The 19,041-nt window shown below is 33.8% G+C and overlaps 1 protein-coding gene across 1 annotated transcript; it reads right to left on the reverse strand.

Annotated features, from left to right (window-relative positions):
• Positions 1–372: 372 nt before the first annotated feature.
• On the reverse strand, positions 373–1,109 carry LOC131034434 (glyoxylase I 4). Its single transcript, XM_057965930.2, has 3 exons — positions 952–1,109; positions 752–857; positions 373–657 (listed from the first exon to the last, which is right to left on the reverse strand). Exons 1-3 carry the CDS (start codon positions 1,107–1,109, stop codon positions 373–375), a joined length of 549 nt encoding a protein of 182 aa, XP_057821913.2.
• Positions 1,110–19,041: the final 17,932 nt, after the last annotated feature.

Consider the following 19,041-nt stretch of genomic DNA (forward strand, 5'->3'; position numbering starts at 1 on the left):
CATGAAATATTGCCATTTCACTAATCTAAATTAGTAACATTTTTCCTATACATAGAAATAAATTAACCTAAAATACTTATTAACGAAAGTATATCTTCCTACAAAGTCAATGAATAATTTATTTTTCAATAAGAAAATATTGCATTTAAGAATCAATGTCTAAACTCAAACAAATAAATAAGGAACAATGAATGCAATGAATACATATTGTTGAACATTGAATTGACGAATAAAGTATCACGTCTCTTATTAACTCAAGAACAACCTGTTCACATTAAATGCAATATTTGGTTGTCGCGTAATGAAATCTCAAAAACAAAAACAATGGTGGCATTAATAAACAAAAATGGTGGCAAACAAAGAGAGATGGGATCAGCCGCAGATGGGAAAGCCTTCATGATGTCCTGTGTTACTTGAAAGTTTTAACAGAGATTGTTCACTGTTGCTCTGCTTAATGGCGGATGGTACTCTCATACAGACAGAAGATCCCAATGGCACAACCGGCAGATTCTCACAGTTGCACATCTCAATCATGAAACCATCTGGATCGTGCATAAATATCTGATCAACATATAATCCCCCTTCCTCCACTCTTCTCTTCACGTACTTGATCTTCATGTCCTCTAATATCCACTCCACTGCTTCCATACTTTCACACTATAAAATGTATACACACGAATAAAAATCCATCAAAACAGATCTTCTTGAAACAAAAACAGAGAACCCAGATTAGGTAAGGCTGTAATCTCACCTGAAATGATATGTGATTATCCATTGGATCAATTTCAGATTTCTTGGGCAAACTGTCTGTGCTGTCACATTGCAGAAGATGTATGCCCACTCCATAATTAAACAACCTGCAAAGATAGAGAGATATCAATCATCCCATTGTTCTTATTGGTATTCAGATAAACAATGGCAAACAAAAAAAACATTGAAAAACTAATTTACCAGGCTCCATCAAAGCCGAAAGACCCAGGCCTCTTGATTGGAACAAAACCCAACACATTTTCATAGAAATTGATTGATTCCTCTACAGATTTGCAGACAAGAGATATGTGATTTAAAGAAGCCAAGGGCAGCGGCTTCCTTAGTACAGAGTTAACCATTTTCTTGTTTGAATTTCTATATTGTAACAGAGCTCAGAAATCCCAAAACATAAAAACAAGGCAGAAAACAGATGCTAATGAAGATGTCGTTGAAAGTATTTATGCATAAACTTATTTGTTAGTTGAGGCTTTGTACAGGCTGTTTTGGTTATTATAACAATAACAAACATTCACAAGCCCATAATATACGACCATGTCTATTATTTTACATTTAATTGGATTTAATTGGATATTTTTGATGTGTAAACAATGGAAATTGAAGTGGGAAGAAGCAATTAAAATGTGTCTGCTCTGCTGAGTCATCCAGCCTGTCATCTGACTTTCAGAATCTTTATCTTCCCACGTCTTAAAACTCCTCCTTTGTTTTATAGTGTTAAGCTGCTAAGATTCAATTAATTAAATCAAACAAGTTAAAATGGCTATCTGCAGGATTCAGTGGTTGGACTTTAACAATGATTTCAATGTGATACTGTTGAAAATCACATGATATGGCCGTCACTTACTGACTGTACTTGCTTTGCAATTTTTGTTTCATACTGTTCGTTTTGCCTTGCTTTGGGATATTACAGGTATTTGAAGATAATTTTATAGAATAAAGAAGAAATTATGATATACTTTGAGGATATTATTGTTTAATTTCAATGTTCTGATTAGATAAAAGCGGGATAGGCTCAAACATTTACATAATCGTCATGAAGGAACACACAAAGGAGGAGTTCACAAGTTGTGAGACCACCAAGATCGAAAAAATAAAAAAAGGCAAACCCTTTTTTGAAAAGAGGCTTTTGACTGAAGCCACAACCGGTGGGAACAAAACACTGATTTTTTTAGTGGCTAATATTCGCCAATTGGCTATTTTTTAAAATTTGGAAATCAAAATTTTAAGGAAACCTAAATCGCCACATTTTTACAAAATTTTATTTCAGTCTTATTTAAATCGCTAGAGAATTTATTTTATTAAATTTTTGAACTCAAAGATTCGCCAAAATATTCGATACATGGTTGGATCAAATTCACCAAAACTTTATTATTTATTATAAAAAATTAAATTAATTCGCCAATAATACATCATAATTATTAGTTACTTTAGGGTTCTACCAGCAATCTTTAGTTGCCACCACTGATTCAAATTATAATCTAATGACCATCATTATATTCTGAGGTAAATTGTACCTACAAGTTGTAATGTTCATGGGAGTTGAGTTTTTTTTCACTTGTTGGCCTCGATGGAAATCAATGGTATAGAAACAATTTTGGGCTCCATGAGTATTACAAATTTTAAGTACATTTTATCTAACGAAATACAAAGAGGGCTATTAGATTAATTTAAATTAATGCTAGTAACTAAATAAAGTAGTGTTTACCATTTAAACTCATTAATGATATCCACCATAAGCATCTACTTTTCTATAAGAATTTATTTTTTTAAATGAAATTATTTGCAATAGTAATTAATGCATACTTGTGTTATTTTCTCAGATTCGCCAAGATTTTCTACCAAAAAATTTTGATGTAAAAAAATTCGCTAATAAAATTAAATTTTTGTTTTAAAAAATAAAAGATTCGCCAATAAAAATTATTATTTTTATCAAAAATAAATAAAAATTCGCCAATATTTAATATCTTTCTTTGAGGGGGGGTTTCTTAAAGTTATCACTGGAACAAAAGTCTCGAACATACAAAATCATCTAATTAGAACGGAGGGGTTTAGGAACACATCCCAAACCACCCTCTTAACAGCTCCCCTTATGTTGAAGCCAGGCTAGCCAAGGGGACAAACAACAAACAATAGATTATGGAAAGCTTTCTACAACCTTTTGCCAAAAGGGCCACCAAAAAGCTTAGATAAGAATCTGGAGGTACCCAAGGACCTTAAAATAAAATGAACACCTAGCCATTCCATCACAACAACAAACAAAGAAACCATAGAATAGACTAGCACAAACAAACTCATAGAGTTTTGAAAGGCATCCCTAAACCTATGTCTGGAAGAAAAACCCACAAACAACTCATTGTAGGCCACCTCAATAGGCTAGTTGTCCATAGGATCACTAGGGAACAAAATCCCAGTAGGAAACAACACATAGGGAGAGACCCTAGCCATCAACTTAGAGACAAAAAGATCCCAACTCCAACTCTAAATGAGAGGTGCTAAGGGAATTGATCCAAAAGTGCACACCAAGTGACAGGGGGAGTAGGGGGCAAATGCAAAGTTCCTCAAAAGTGATAGTACCCTCCAATAGAAATACAAATCCAATATAGAAGTAGACAGATAGGAAAAAGAGCCCTCTCTAGTTAAACAACCTTAGGGTGACTAGCCCTCAACACCTATCCATAGTACAACCACAACAACACAAGGAAAACTACCACAGAAAAGAATGTTGCCATCCTCAAGAACAAACATAATCAAACCCTATAAACACCCATCACCAAAAGAAACCTCAATGAGCAATGCCACTTCAAGGCCCACCTCCATAGGGTTACGAAAAGGAACAGAACAAAAAACACTCCCAGGACCCATACCTAATAGGAAGAGAGTCCTAAAAAATAGTCTCATATAGAGGAAGACAAGGCTACCAAACTCAAGAGAACCACAATGCTAGAGGATGTCACCCAGTTCTGCACAAAAGCCCTCCTCCATAGGACCAAAAAAATAGAGTAGAGTACGCTACTCCATTAAAGAAACACACCCCCTAGGCCTACCACTATACAAGCAAATCTCCAAAGCACCACCACTCCTCTACAACAAGGACAAAACCACCCAAACAACAAATTGAGCAAGGATGTGGTCAATAGCCACCAACACCACACAAGGCAAAGGCACCAGATGTGGGCATAAGTGATCTCCACATAATGGAAAGTAGAGACCATGTAGGCCAACCCACCAATGGACCATTCACCCTCCCACTAAAACCCCTGCTCCACTGCACAACAAAAGAAATAGGGTACCCTAAACAAGGACACATGATAGGAACCCCAAACCAACAACATAGAGTAAAGGTGCACCAAGAAGCCAATGATTGATAACAACCAATGAAAAAAAAGGTTGAAAATAGGAGTTTTCAACACCCAAAAAACAAACAGGCCTTGGTTATTATTTTTTCTTTGGCAATCTATTAATTGCCTTCTATCTTTGTTCATCATTTTCATTATAAATTTTCTTGAGTTGTAATATATTGACAAGACTCTTCCTATTTTTATATCATAGACATTATTTTAGTTCAATTTTTTAAAAACTATAATATTTCAAAAAACTGAACTTTCCATAATGCTTTGATAAATGTTCATATTTTGTTTCAATGCTCTTGGTTTCTTGTAGGAACAATAATGTCAGAAAATGTTTTGATGCACTTGATTTGTGGGTGGCTTGCTACATCCCCACGAGATTAGTCTCGCCCGATTTCACCCCTTCCAGAACCCCAAGTTGGCAATATGTAAGCCCAAGGTAAGGTAGGTTGGATGTTGGGCTAGATCATGGGGATACCCATGTGGTTACAAAAACAAATGTTAGCAAATGTTATAGAATTTGACTTTGGATTTGTCAATCGTATTTGCTTGAAAGTTTCTAATGACTTTTCAACAAATCCTTTGTATGCATATCCTATAATCATTGTAATCTATGAGACCATATAATTTACTTTATGCATCCTATTAGAAAGTTCATGAGCTTCCATATTTTGCATATATGTCTATTAGGAACTACATCTCACACATGTTTATGTTTTGATGGATGTTCAAGCCTTACGTGAAAAATTCAGATTTACAATTTACAAGCTTCCATATTTTGCATGTATGTCTATTAGGATAGTTGCAACTACATCATCTCACACAATTTCTCTATCTTTAATGTTTTGATGAATGTTCATGCGTTACATGAAATTCAGATGTACACCTTTCAATTTAATTTTCTTGAAAGTTTCAAAATCCTTTTCAAGAAATTTAGTTTGTGCATATCTTACAATCATGACATTTCTTTATGGCATTTTGTCAAATAATTTGCATGCCTTGTCTATGATTTGGCATGGAGCATACCTCTTTCCCAAAATAGTTGCAACTACAGATATCCAACAAAATTCCTCTGTTATTTACACTTTGATGGATGTTCATACCATATTCCAGAATTTCTTATTTGCCACAAGCTTGGAGTACACTAGAAAATGTTAACTTATTGCCACACCCTTTACAAGATCTTCTGCACAATATTCAATAGTAAATTTATGTTTGAATTCTTTCTTCAATGATTCAAATTGTGATTAATTTTCTTTTTAGCTTATATTGTGGCTTGGATTGCATTAATAAAATCCTATATAGTATATTTGACAAAATAAAAATTGCAAGATTAGAAAAATCTTGTGTGTTTGTGTATGCATAACTATAAACCTGCACATGTATATACATACACATGTATATATATATATATATATAAGAACAAACCTATGTCACACTTTTATAAAGGAACCAACCAACACAACTAAAACTGTTGAACTTTGACTGCATAAACGTGACATTTCTAAAATGAATTTTTGAATGATGTAAACTAATCATATGTAGAAATATTAATGAAATTTATGTCTGATATTTTTTAAATATTTTTGGAAAAAACAAAGATATTTTTTTTATAAATTCAAAGACAGATTTTTCATTGCTGAAAAATGTTGAAAATCAAGGGTTCTAGTTGGTGTCACCAAAAAAAATAAAAACGGACTTTTTTATTTTTTATTTTTTTTCAAATAGAGAACATATATTATATGCAGTGTTAAAAAAATAAAAATTGGTGCATATTTTTCTCATTATAATATTTTGAAGTCCAACATAGCTAAATTTGACAGTTTTCATTCAGTGTCACCTTTTGACTACTAAATTTATCATTAACAAAAAAAATACCGTTTTCGAGAAGATTCTCTCATTTTTAGCTTTAAAAAGCTACTCACAATGTTTAATTAATAAAAAATAATCAAAATAATAATAAAATTATATGACCAGATTCGTGACTTCGAGCTCTGCAAAAGGGTATTTTTTTATTTTTGTAAAAATAAATCATGTTTGAAGAAAAATAGGGCAAAAGTTCAAATTTGTTGAAATGCAGAGTTTTCTAACATTTTGGTGCCATGTCACATGACACCTCAGCTAGTTTGGTCGGACTGAGTTCGGTCAAACTAGGTTAGTTCAGTCAAACTAAGTTCGACTGGACTAGGTTAGTTCAGTCGGATTGAGTCCAACCACACTACTTGGCGCCAAGATTGGTCCCCCACCTGACCAAGGGACAAAAGGTGACTTTTTGTGTTTTTTTTTGTCTTATTTACAAAATCAATCGACTAGGTTATCAGGGTTAATTTGAAGGCCATTTGGATGTATTTTTGTTGACGAATTTTAAAAGGTATTTTTTATTCAATTTAATATTTTTTATGTTAATTTTAATTTATTAATATAAATAATATTTTAATATTTACATTACATGTGTAATTTGATATAAAAATATTAAATTGGATAAAAGTGACAGCATTGAGTTTTTACCCTTTTTTCTTTTAAATAATATTTAAAAAAATTTCTACATGTCTATTTGTTTTTCCTTTCTAGTTTAATTAAGCTCACATCTTTATTTCATTTTGGGGTTAATTAACTTGTTTGAAGTGGGTAAACGCACAAAGTTGGGTCCCAATCCCGCGGAAGTCCGCAGGTTGGAAAATGAGCCCGCTAGAAATGGGTGCCCAAGCCATAAAGAAACAGGTGCCCGAAGCTACGGGCACCAGTTTTTTAAATATATATATATATTTTTTGAACTATTTTCCATCATTTTCACTGTTTGGAAAATGGGTAGGCATTTCTGAGGAGCACGGGTACCCATTTTTTTCACCCCAGCTAACCCCCTAGACCATTTTTACCTCCTCCAGGTATTTAGTTTTATTTTTTATATTCTATTTTATTTATTTTTATTGTTTTTCATAAGAAAAAATGTTAATGTATTGTTATTTTTTAATTTTTATGTTTTAAAGTTTGAAAATCATCTTTTATTTTATTTTATTTCATGTTTAAAATAGTTTTTAGTTTTCAAATATTGCAAAAAACATGAATAGTAAAAGCCGTAAGAAAAAAACAAAAAACAAAAACGTAAACGAATAATAAACATTAGACACAAAAAACAGACAATAAACCCTGAACAGAAAAACGAACACTAAACCCTAAATAGAAAAAAATGAACACTAAACCCTAAATAGAAAAAAACAAACAAGTCCCAGGAGAAATTTGACTATCTTGGTTGATTACTTGGTCAATACAACATTGGATTAAGATTCAATAGTGGCAATATACCATGATTCCTAGCTCAAGAAAACATTTAGAGTAACGTGTATGTTATCAACCACCTTAAGCATTTGTAATGGTGGCTATATTTAGTGTTAGAAATTTTAACATTTTCATGTCTTAAGCAATTGAGTTAGACACCATGGATTAATGTTCCTTAACTATTATTGAGGTTTGATAAGGATTCTATTAAGGAGAATTATAAGTTTTAAATAAATGGTTTTAATTTCATAGATTAGTGTTCATTTTGTAGAATGCTAATTTAATGGATTAACTTAATAAAGGTGGTGCTATAACATTTGAAGGAGTGTTATTGGTGCTTATGGTAATAAATGGTGATTAGTGATTAGTGTTTTTCCTAGCAGTGTTGTATCAAATGGAACATATATTTAGTTTTTAATTGGAGCTTTTAGAGTTAAATTTAGTTTTTTTTGGTTATAGGAGAGTGTATTTTTCCATTGGATTGGATGATAAGTATAATAAACATAGAGAAAGTAAAGGATCAAAAACCTTGTAATAATTTATTTTACAAAAGGTTTAACCAAATCTTTATTTACAAATCAAAATAAACTCTAAGATTCATGAAAGTTGCACTAGAAGAGACAAGTATGGAGGTAGGTAACATCACAAAAAAAATTTATCTAAGAGGGGTTTTTCTTCAACCTAATTATGTTCATTATTAATGTAGGCTTATGAAAATGGATCTTAAGACTCCTTTTAATTATGGACATGAAAATTGTTAAGGGATAATCAAGGTAGGGTTGTCTAAGAAATGTTTGTTGATTTCTCGAAAGGATTGGACTTAGTGACCCACTTGCCTCAAATGGAAAGCAAGAAAGTATAAATAGAAGGTGTACATCAAGATTTTGAGGTATTGCAATCTTATCGTAGCAATATTAGTAAAGTGTTGGTTGGTTTGCAAAATGCACATGAAAATAGTAGAGTGTGTGTTGGAAGTGAATGTATTATATTGTGTGAAAGCATTAATTGAAATAGTAAAATAAGAACCAACAAGAAGGGAGAGTTGAGGGTGGTGTCTATATAGGGTAGATGAGTTATGTATTTTTTTTCCATTTGTATCTTATAGGAAATCGTCCATATCTTTTCTTTTATAAAGAAACATGTTTTTTATTAGTACGTATTTTACATATTTTGTTTACAACACATAGATATATACCAATCTTGTGAGTCATGATCCTTAATTTATATGATAAGATAAAATATCTTATTCTAATATATGACAAATTTTCTTGGACAGGTTTCATTATAAACCCCACTAAATTACTTAAAAATTTACACGTCTATATAAATTTATTTTGCCAAGTATATATTAAATTAAAAAACTGATTATATATTTATATGTGTATGTATCATTTTACATTTAGAATGAATTGATTCTAAGTTTTTTATGATAATTGCTTGTATTTCAAATTACCAAATGTTTATTCTAATTGATATATTTGATGTACATAATTAAAATATATTTTGAAAATTATTTAATATGATATAATAAATTTCCTCTTTAGTATCACCATCGAAGGGTATGTGATCTTCATCTACAAAGGGAATGAAACAATCTACAATAGGATCCTCTAGGAATGGAGAGATATGTGGGTCTCCATGGATCTCCTAAAGTCTATTCCAAAGTGTGTGGGGGAAATCAATATCCAATGCAATACACATAGAATCATGATCTTGATACTAGATCAAATCACTCCTACATGGTCAATGATCTGTTACACCAAGATTATATAATTTCTAGTGTTTCTAGTTTAGGTATGACTCCATACATAAAAGGAAAATGATTACACCACCTAAAACTTATCAAGATACCATTTTACAAAAGAATCATAGTTATCCCTTTCTAATTTTACCATAAAGGATGAATAGAAAAACCTATGATACCTCCTCAAATAAAAACTTAAAAGATTAATAAAATCAATACATATAAAACATATAAAACAAATTCACCTCATGTAAGACGGTCATTTTCAAGTGCCAAGATGTCCAAGTAAATGACTAGAATGTGAAATCACAAAAAATAAAATATAAAATATGAGAGAATATTCTAGAAAATAATTGTGTGATCTATGAAGATTTATGAACCACCTTTTCAATGACACACGAAGCATGAAAAAATGTGCTCTCTATCAAAAGTTATGAGGCTTTAAATTTACATAGCTTGATTTAAGTTAAGAGGACAATAAATCACACTAGTGGCAAATTTAATAAAAATAAGAATCAAATATAGATCAATATTGGAATCACATTTTGTGGGTTGTGACTTTGAACAAGAAAATACCAATATAAAATTGAATATAAAAAATATAGTTTTTTTTGTTTAAACTCCTCCAAGAGTAGAGAACCTACTATTTATTCAAGCTTCAACTTAGTGTAGTACTACAGGTTGCGATCACTAAATCATCCAATGATTCTAGAAAAGAACACAACAAAGTAGTACATGTATTGACAAGTTCATAGATATAACTTATGACTTTAACTTATGATTATTTTTATGATTTTGATGGAACTTGTCCTAATTCATCTTTAGATGTTAAAAAGTATTGTTTGAGTTGCATGGGCATTATGATTTTTTATTTTGTAGAATTTTTCTTATACTTTGATTTAAATGGATAATATTTCTTAAATGATGCTTATTGTTACCCACATATTAATAATATTATAGATCTATGTGAGTTTCCTTTTTTTATATTTAAGTTGCTAAATTATATTTAATTATAAGTTTTTTTGGAAGGCGAAATGAAAAATTAAATAGTTTGTAATTGTAAATTTTCATGTTTGTGTATATATGCAGATTATTTTCACATGATGGATGAGTTTGAGATAGATGAGATATTAGGTCTAGTACCACCTCCACCTCCACCTCCACCCGATCAGTTGAGACAGACAATTAAGACAAATATTGATGCTTTGATTAGAGATCTTCATACTATTGGGCGTGAGCCTCATCCACCTCCTCAGTTGTTACGCCTTGCAGATAGTATGCAGGGCATTGTACAGTCTGTGCAAGCATTAGATAGCGAGCTAGATAGCTATCATAGTTGGCGTGAGGGATTGCGTGCATTTTATGCTGATGGCCTCACATATAAACAAGTTAATGAATTAAAAATAACAAAAATGGATTTGAAAAAATATTTTGTGTACCCTAAGACGGGTGAAGAGATAGATCCGAAGAAACCATGGATCTCTATTCGATGGTGTAGGCACCTAGGCATTGCTAGCCACTTTTGGGAGCGGTGGTGGATGGTCTTTGACCATCCACTATTACTATTTACTAAGTTGTCATTAGTTTTATGTCCAAAGTCATTCTATATACTCTAGTCGGTTATTACTACCGAAATACTCAGTCGGTAAGCACAGAGCAGTTGGTTACAGAAGTTACAAGTCACAGAGTTTAGTATTCATCGAGCTATCTACCGAGTAACTTTCTATGACTACCGAGCAGCAAAGATGGTATACCGAGTTGATACACACTGAGTGAAATGTGTTACCAGATTCATTGAACCTAGACACATATGGGAAACGTGTTACAAAGATCAAGGAACAAGAAACCATTAACACATTGGAAATTGCACCTTAAGATTTTGTATGATTTTGAGGACATCTATCCAATGAAATAGTTTGAATGGTTATTCATTTGATGAATCATGTTTGTAAGATCGAAGCATGAACAAGATCACCATCATAAGAGATCTATTTATACAGTATGAATTGAGGATCAAATATGTGTGTGAAGCAAGACATATGTGAAAAGCAAAATTATGGGAAAGCACTGAGTGTTATGACTATTACAGATACATAGAGGTCACCAAGAAGGATTTCAGAGAATAGTCAAGGAACAGAGTAAACAAAAAGGTTTACCGAGTTATTTTATGGGTTATCAAGGTATGCTATATGCAAGGTAATTTCATTTTGAGCACATAGAATCTTCTATAACATTTCAGATGTGAAGTTGTAGATATTTTGTAATATTTTGATTGTAATATTTTGAGTTGTAAGAGAAACCTTTAACAAGGTAAAAGACTCTAACAAAGTCTATAAACTGTAAAGCCTTTAACCAGGTGCAGCATTTAGAATATGTGTTGTAAAATCCTTTAGCAAGGTAGATCTAAAGATCTTGATACTCCTAACAGGGTAAGCTATCAGAAATAGCTAAACATGTAGCTCTAATCGAGCAACCTTTATTATTGCAGTAGTGAAGTTGTGGGTGCCATCCCCACCACAGTTTTTCACTATAACAAGGAGTTTCTGCATAACCAAAATATGTGTTATGAAGTGAATCATGTATGATTGTTATTTATTTGTTTTAGCATTATATTATGTTTCAGCAATATTCAGTTTATGCTTAACAGTAAAGTTTTTGTTGAAGAAAAGATTTGAAGTACTGATTCACCCCTCCCCTCTCAGTACATTAGCTTTCCATATTGGGCCTAACAATTGGTATCAAAGCTTGAATCTTGGAAAAGGGTTTCACTACCTAAAGAGAAAGATCTTGTTAATGGAAGGCTACAAACAATCTCGGAGAATTGTGAATCTTCAAAATGAATTGGATCATGCTAATCAAGTGATTGCTGACATGCAGAAACAAATGCAAAGATCACTGAAAGTTAGAAGAAGATTGTTTGATGATTTGCAGGACTCTCAAGAGCTGGTGGAACAAATTGAGACATCATCTGAGAACAGTATATCTGAAGAGACTGAAGAAATGATTGGAGTATTGAAAGAAAAGAACAAAGAACTGACTAGTCAGCTAAAAGCAATGAAAAGAGAACATGAACATTTCAGCACATAGATGACTGAAAATCTTGATGCATTGAGGACAACCAAGGATAAATTAAGAGATCTAGAGAGAGAAAAACAACAGCTTGAAGCATTAGTGTCTGAAAAGAATGATGAAATCACAAGGATGACTGGAATTCAAAGTAATTTGTCAGATCAATTGGGTTATGCACATCATGAAGCAAATCTAAAGGAAAATGAGAATCAAGCATTGAAACTTGAAGTATCAAAGTTGACCGATGAAATTGAAACAGAGAAGAAATCCAAAGAAACACTGAAGAAGAGTTATGAAGCATCAAAGATGTTGGATGAGCAACTGAATATAAGAAGACCCAACAAAGATGCAGGACTCGGTTACAAAGGAAAAGACTCTACTGAGAAGGGAATCCACACTACCGAGAGAGGAGAATCATCAAAGCAAGCTGGAAACAAGAAAAACATCAAAGGAAAGAAGCCTATTTGCAACTACTATGGAAAATAAGGACATACTGCCAACTTGTGCGAAATCAGAAAAGGTAAGCAACCAAATGTCACTAGGTCTAATGGTTATTGCTACAATTGCAATAAATATGGTCACACATCTAATCAATGTAAGAAAAAGTCTTTTCACAATTATCAGAAGGCAAAATTCAAAGGGTTTTGTAGAAACTGCAATAGATATGGATGGACACAGTACCGAGAAGTGTTGGTTTAAGCAGAAGAACTATATGTGGTCTGCACACCGAGCAAATACTAGAAGTTACCGAACTCACATAGATATCAACCGACAGTATACTACAGTACCATGGGATTACAATACAAGGATATGGTGTGAATGTTGTGGAAGATATGGACATACAAGTGCCAACTGATTTATAAGGTTTGGAATGAACAACCAAAGATCATGGAGAAATCTAGGTATGGCATGTTTTCATTGTCACAAAGTTGGACACTTGGCTAGAGATTGCAGAGATCAACCTAGAGGAGATATTGAAGAAATAAAAAACAAATTCTAGATGATTTGGAAAAAGAGGGAAATTGTGTCAAATGAAGAAAGCACCTTACCTACCGAGTTAGGTGCATCTATTCCAAATTAATCGGTAAAGGTATGAAGGGACTGCATTCTCTCAAGGTTAAAGCTTAAACATTTCCTATTTTATCATGTACTTAATTCAAAATCTACATAACTGAGATGCATTAGCAGGTTTGAAATTTTATCAAGTCTTTTGGAGCACCTGTCAAGTCGGTAAATGCAGGTTGCCTGCCAAGTCAGTATATACAGGAAGTCTGGCTACTCAGTAAAAGCACAAAAAGGAAGGTAAAATGGTTTAGTGGAACCGAGTGCATTTAATGTTTTTTGACCTAACCGCACGGAGCCCGATAAGGTATAATGTGTACTTAAAGCTTTTGCGTGGTCATTTTACACTTACCAAGTTTTTAGAAAGCAGAGCGAAGCGATTCAAGGCGATCAAATCTCTTCCGAAGTGAAATTCAAGGTATTTATATCAATCACAACGCATTGTCAAGCAAGTTAACCGATCATATCAGTTGTGTTATATTTACTAAGTAGAAAGCGTTTGCTGGTTAAAAGTTTTCAAACCCTAAGGCTCTTTCGTTAGTGATTATCCAAAGTTTGAAATGGCTCCTAAGATTCAGAAACCCATTATTGTTGAGAAGATTGAGAAGCCCTCACTGAAATACTCACTACCTCCCAAAGTAGCATCTGAACCGGATGATAAAACTGCATTTTCACTCATTTCGGATAGGGTTTTATTAGTTGAGGATGTTAGATTCTTCACTAAGTGTCATGTTGAGGAACTAGGTCACATAGAGATCAAGGACACATATGAGGAATTGTGTACCGATGGAAAACTGGATAGCAAGTTTGAACATATTAAAATTAAGGGATTGACCGAAGCCCTAACCTACTCGCGAGTCTTCAAACCCCAATGTCTTAAATTTGTTTTGAGCAGAGCGCATGATGACTTTATGTGGTTAGAGGAGGAACCATTCAAGATCACCAAAGAAATCATCCACATGATCACTGGTTACCCTATTTTTGACCATGCCCGAGCTCAGAAAATGATTTCACAGAAAGAATTGATCACTTTAACCAGAGTTGAATCTAATTGCAGAGGTTGAACAATGTCACAGATGCAGAGCTGAAGTTCGCAATTAGAGTCATAGGTTATTGTTTCTTTCAATCGGCAAGGGAAAATAGTGTACCCTATGCTGCTGTTGATTTAGCCTATAAAATTGTGAAGAAAGGTATGAAAATTGATCTATGCAAAGTGTTGTTGAAAAATTTGTTTGAAAATCTCAACACCATAAGGAAGCCGAAGAAGAACAACTCGGCAAACACACTGAAGTTTGGATCACTTTTGGTATGCATGTTTTTCTATTTTGAGAAATTCTTTCCATCAGTCAGTAATGTAGTTTGGGAGCTACACCGACCAATCACCCATCAAATCAATGACTTCATCAAACAGCTAGGTGATAACTTCAATGAGATTATGGATGATTATTTTAGCAAGTTTTAGGAAAAGATGCATAACAGGCACAGGATTCCACCCCAGTTAGTGGAGAAATACAAGGATAGTATATGTTTTGAAGTGGACACCGACTACTACTATGTCAATACTGTAGAACCAAGAACTCAATCTTTGCCACCTATGGGTTATGAGACTGATTTTGACATTACACAGCAACAGATAGATGCTTTTCTTGCACTGCCAAGGCATGCTACCAAGATCAGATATGATACATATGAAGAAGTTAAAGAAAAACTCAAAATGAGCATTGTAGTACCAAAGGCTACAAGGAAAGCAACAAAAATGATTAAAGCTTTAATGAAGAAATTTGGAGAAGGTTCTTCCTCCACTCCTGTCAAGAGCATTCAAGTCATCACCGAGGAGGAATCTGAAGCCCAAGAAGCAGCTATTACATTGAGCACCAAGTTGCCAAAGGGAAAATTTTGAAAAGGAAGAAACACGATACATCACAGGTATCACCGACTCCTCCAGTGAAATGCCCAAACACTAGATCATCTGTAGTGTCACCGAGCAAGAAATAGAAAAATGTTGCAGTTCCAAAGGTAACAAAAACTTATAAGAAGTCTACTCGGAGACTCATCTTGAATAAAGAGTCTAGTGACACTAAATCTGAAGATGTAAGTAAATTTCAGATTGTTAAGAGTAAAAAGGAAGATGTACATAGTGTTGATAATTTTTGTGCAAATCTGAAGCAATAATGTGGATTTGGAGCATTTAGATATGTAAAATATGACTCCAGATCTGATGCAGAAAAGAGACAAATTGAAGAAGTTGTCATCTGCACTCTTCTGAAATTCTGATTGGTCCCATTGGAAGTAACTAATTCTATTCCAAAAGCATTGTATTTACATATTGATAACAGGTGGAAATATGCCATGGACTCGAAAAAGAAGATGAGAGAAATAAGTTTGGTACATCTCTTTCTAGACATGTCGGTAGATGAGATAAGTGAACATCTGAAAAACTACCACACAAACTTCCTAGTCAAGCAAAGAGCCTTGAAACTGATGAATGGCCTTTATCTTGATGTAGAGAATGAGACAAAAGAAAAATGGCTAGAAATATTTCGAATCAAGAGTATTGATGAGCAAGGTGAATTTGAAATAGTGGATATCACCGAGCAAGATCTCGCTGAAACCATACAACCTGATGAGGATGTCATGGATACCAAGGTACAGGAACAAGAAATGATAGAAGGGAATGCTTATGCCAAACTGGTATCAAGTGAGTCAGTTTTAGAACAAGTCAAGTCCTATCCTTTGGTAAGTCAACATGTTTCAACCGAGACACCTCAGGATACTGAACAAGGTAAAGAGGGTCACCAGTCTACAAAAGGAGAAGCTACTTCTCAGGCCACTGGGGAATAGACTTCTCAAGCCCCTTCAAGTACTAAAAATGTTACAACTAAGACCTCGAGCAAGGATTCACCGAAGGCTACATCTGAGGCTAAAGAAATTGACAAAAGTGTTGCCTCTACCGAGCAACCTACTAAGGGTAAACAAGCCTCCCAAGCCATTGTATTAGTTCAACCGGTGAAAGCCTCCTCCTCTAAAGAAAAGAAAATGAAAAAGCATAGTTTCAAGTTAGATTTGTCGAAACCAATTGTGTTGTCAAATGTAGACATATCCAAATTAAAAGGGCAAGCACTTATTGAATTCGGTGAACTGTGCAAAGCCAGAGCAGAACAAGAGAGACAAATGGCTATACAAAAGAAAAATAGAGTACTTCAGAAGGTCAAAGCACTATTAACAGATATGCTACCTGAAGCTACAGTGACAAAAGATGCAGCCATCCATATTCAACTGGATGAACTCCTCAATCAGATCAAGACATCTAGAGTAGATGCATCTGAATAGTTGAGAAAATTGAAGGACAAAGAGCTCACTGCAAAAATGATTGAAGAGGTACAAAAAGCCATTGCTATCAGTAAAGTAAAACTTGTCAAATTTATTGCTGAGTTGTCCCCTCAACTCAAGCACATTCTTTATTTATTTCACAAACTCTGTACATTCTCTTTATTCATTAAAGATATCAAGAATAAAATAGAAGTAATTGAGAAAGAGATCACTGATCTCTCCAATAAATTGACCACTGAGCCAAATTCTATTCAGAATTTCTATACCAAGTTACAAATGCTCATGGCTCAACAATTGGAACTTAGGAATGAAGAGCACAAAATAAGGATGGACATTATGACTCTTCAAACTTTATTCATTCCACACTTGTCCTCCATCCTGTTGCCCCCTTTTTATTTTTCGCTTATAGCCTATCAAAAATAGGGGTCATTATTTTTATAGGACTTAAGTCTTCATCAAACAAGTTTCATACTCATTCGTCGAATCTTTTATAAAGTTCACAATTCGAGCTCAAGAGAAATGTGATCCTTAAAGTTCTAAGTCATCATTAGCATAGTCATTGAACTTGAACTTTGAACCTTTCGGTTCAAAGTTCAAGGTTCAATCGGTCTTTTGTCTTGTGTTTTGCAATTGTCTCTTTAGTACTAGTCTTGTGGTCGCTTTGAACTTGAACCCTTGAACCTTTGTTTTGAAATGGTTCAAGGTTCAAGGTTCATTCCCGTGTTATTGAATGTTCCTTTTGTCTCTTTCTGCTTGTTCGCAAATGTGACTTGTTGTCATTGAAATTTGAACCAATGAACTTATTTTTAAATAAGTTCAAGGTTCAAAGCAGTGTTTTCAAATCAGCCCGATGGTGTCTTGGAAGAAAAGGCGGTGCAATCAAAATAGAATTTTCCTTGGTTTTTGTGTTTTCAAATTGCAATTATGGAAACAATCATGAGAAGGCATGTCGACTGTGTGGAGTTGATTTCTAATTAATAAGCATGTCAGAATTATATCAAATCACAAATGGTTTTACATGGATGAATGAGCTAGGATGAAGCGTGTGTTGGTTCTTTTCAGTCTTTTCCGTCTTTAAATATGGGCATCTCAAGTAAGACAATTATTGTTGCCATTGGCGAAGAGTGGAGACATAGAAGGTAATTTAGCTTAGTTCTTCCGAGGGTTTCATAGTTTGATGTTGAAGACAGGTGAGTTCAATTGCTTATTTTCCCCTACTCTGTTTTAGTTCTGAAATTGGAAAAGTGTAATTCTTTGCCTTGGAGTTGAATGCTGTCTGATTGACACAATTTAAAGCAAAAATGAGACTGACTCTTCCAAAATTGGGTTGAACATCATGCTTGGTTAGTACCCTCCCAAAGTCAGATGATACAACCTTCATTCAGGATGAGTTAGATAATTTTCTAGAGAGGGCTAGGAACCCAACAACCAATTCCATGATGGAAAAGATAGTTCACAGTGGTCTTGTTGAGGCCGCTGCATTCCCAATTGTTGTTCCTTGCCCAGAATTAGTATATGCATGCATGAACAGATATGATGCTAGTAATAGGTGTATTAGAGCCAATAATGGAGACATGCTAGTGCGGATTGACAGAGAAACAGTAATGGCTACAATTGGAATTCCTCACAAAGAGCCGTATGAAGATTGGTCCATAGGAACCTCATACACATTTTTCTCTGAGAAGAGAAGTGTTTATCAGAGCATCATTGCTAGAAATTGGCTCCTTAAAATACAGAAGGGAGGTTCTAGGTTGCCTAAACCCTTAACAAGAGAGCATTTCATCACAGAAGTTAGGGACATTGTGATTCTTTTGAATAGGCTTAAGGGGAATTAGCATGCCTTCTATTGGGAAGACTGGATGTATTTTTATATTCAGGTACTATTATTTGGTGAAAAATACCTTGACTGGGCGCTAGTAATTGCTGAAAGATTGCATGAAGGGTTGAGTAATTTTGTTGGAACAACTAATTTTTACATGACTTCATATTTGTTCTATATTTTAGCCTGTATCATAGAATGGCCAGGATTACATCAAGAACCTTGGGTTAATGGAATGAAGGTCTATGAGTGCTATCCACATTTGCAAATACAGAGGTACACAAAAAACTTCTTGAGATGGAATGATGTCTTTGTGGGAAGATTAACTTTTGAACTACAAGGAAATTTGAATAATAGAATGTCACCTGAGGCATTAAAGTTGGTCGCCACATATGGGAGTTGTTTTATTCAATTTCCTAGATTTACTTATATTAGAATTGGTGGCTTTGAAGATGAACCTTTTAGATTGCCCATATATGCTCTCGATAGTTATGTAGTTTTAGAAGTTAGCAGACAGTTAGCTCATGTGGATAAGAGATTAGGGATGAAAAGTGAGTCTGAAGCAATTTTCCCAATTGAACTCGGACATTATAGTTGCCAAATTGTTTCCGATGCAATGAACTTAT

Source organism: Cryptomeria japonica, chromosome 1, assembly GCF_030272615.1.
Source record: "Cryptomeria japonica chromosome 1, Sugi_1.0, whole genome shotgun sequence".
In the NCBI taxonomy this organism is placed as follows: Eukaryota; Viridiplantae; Streptophyta; class Pinopsida; order Cupressales; family Cupressaceae; genus Cryptomeria; species Cryptomeria japonica.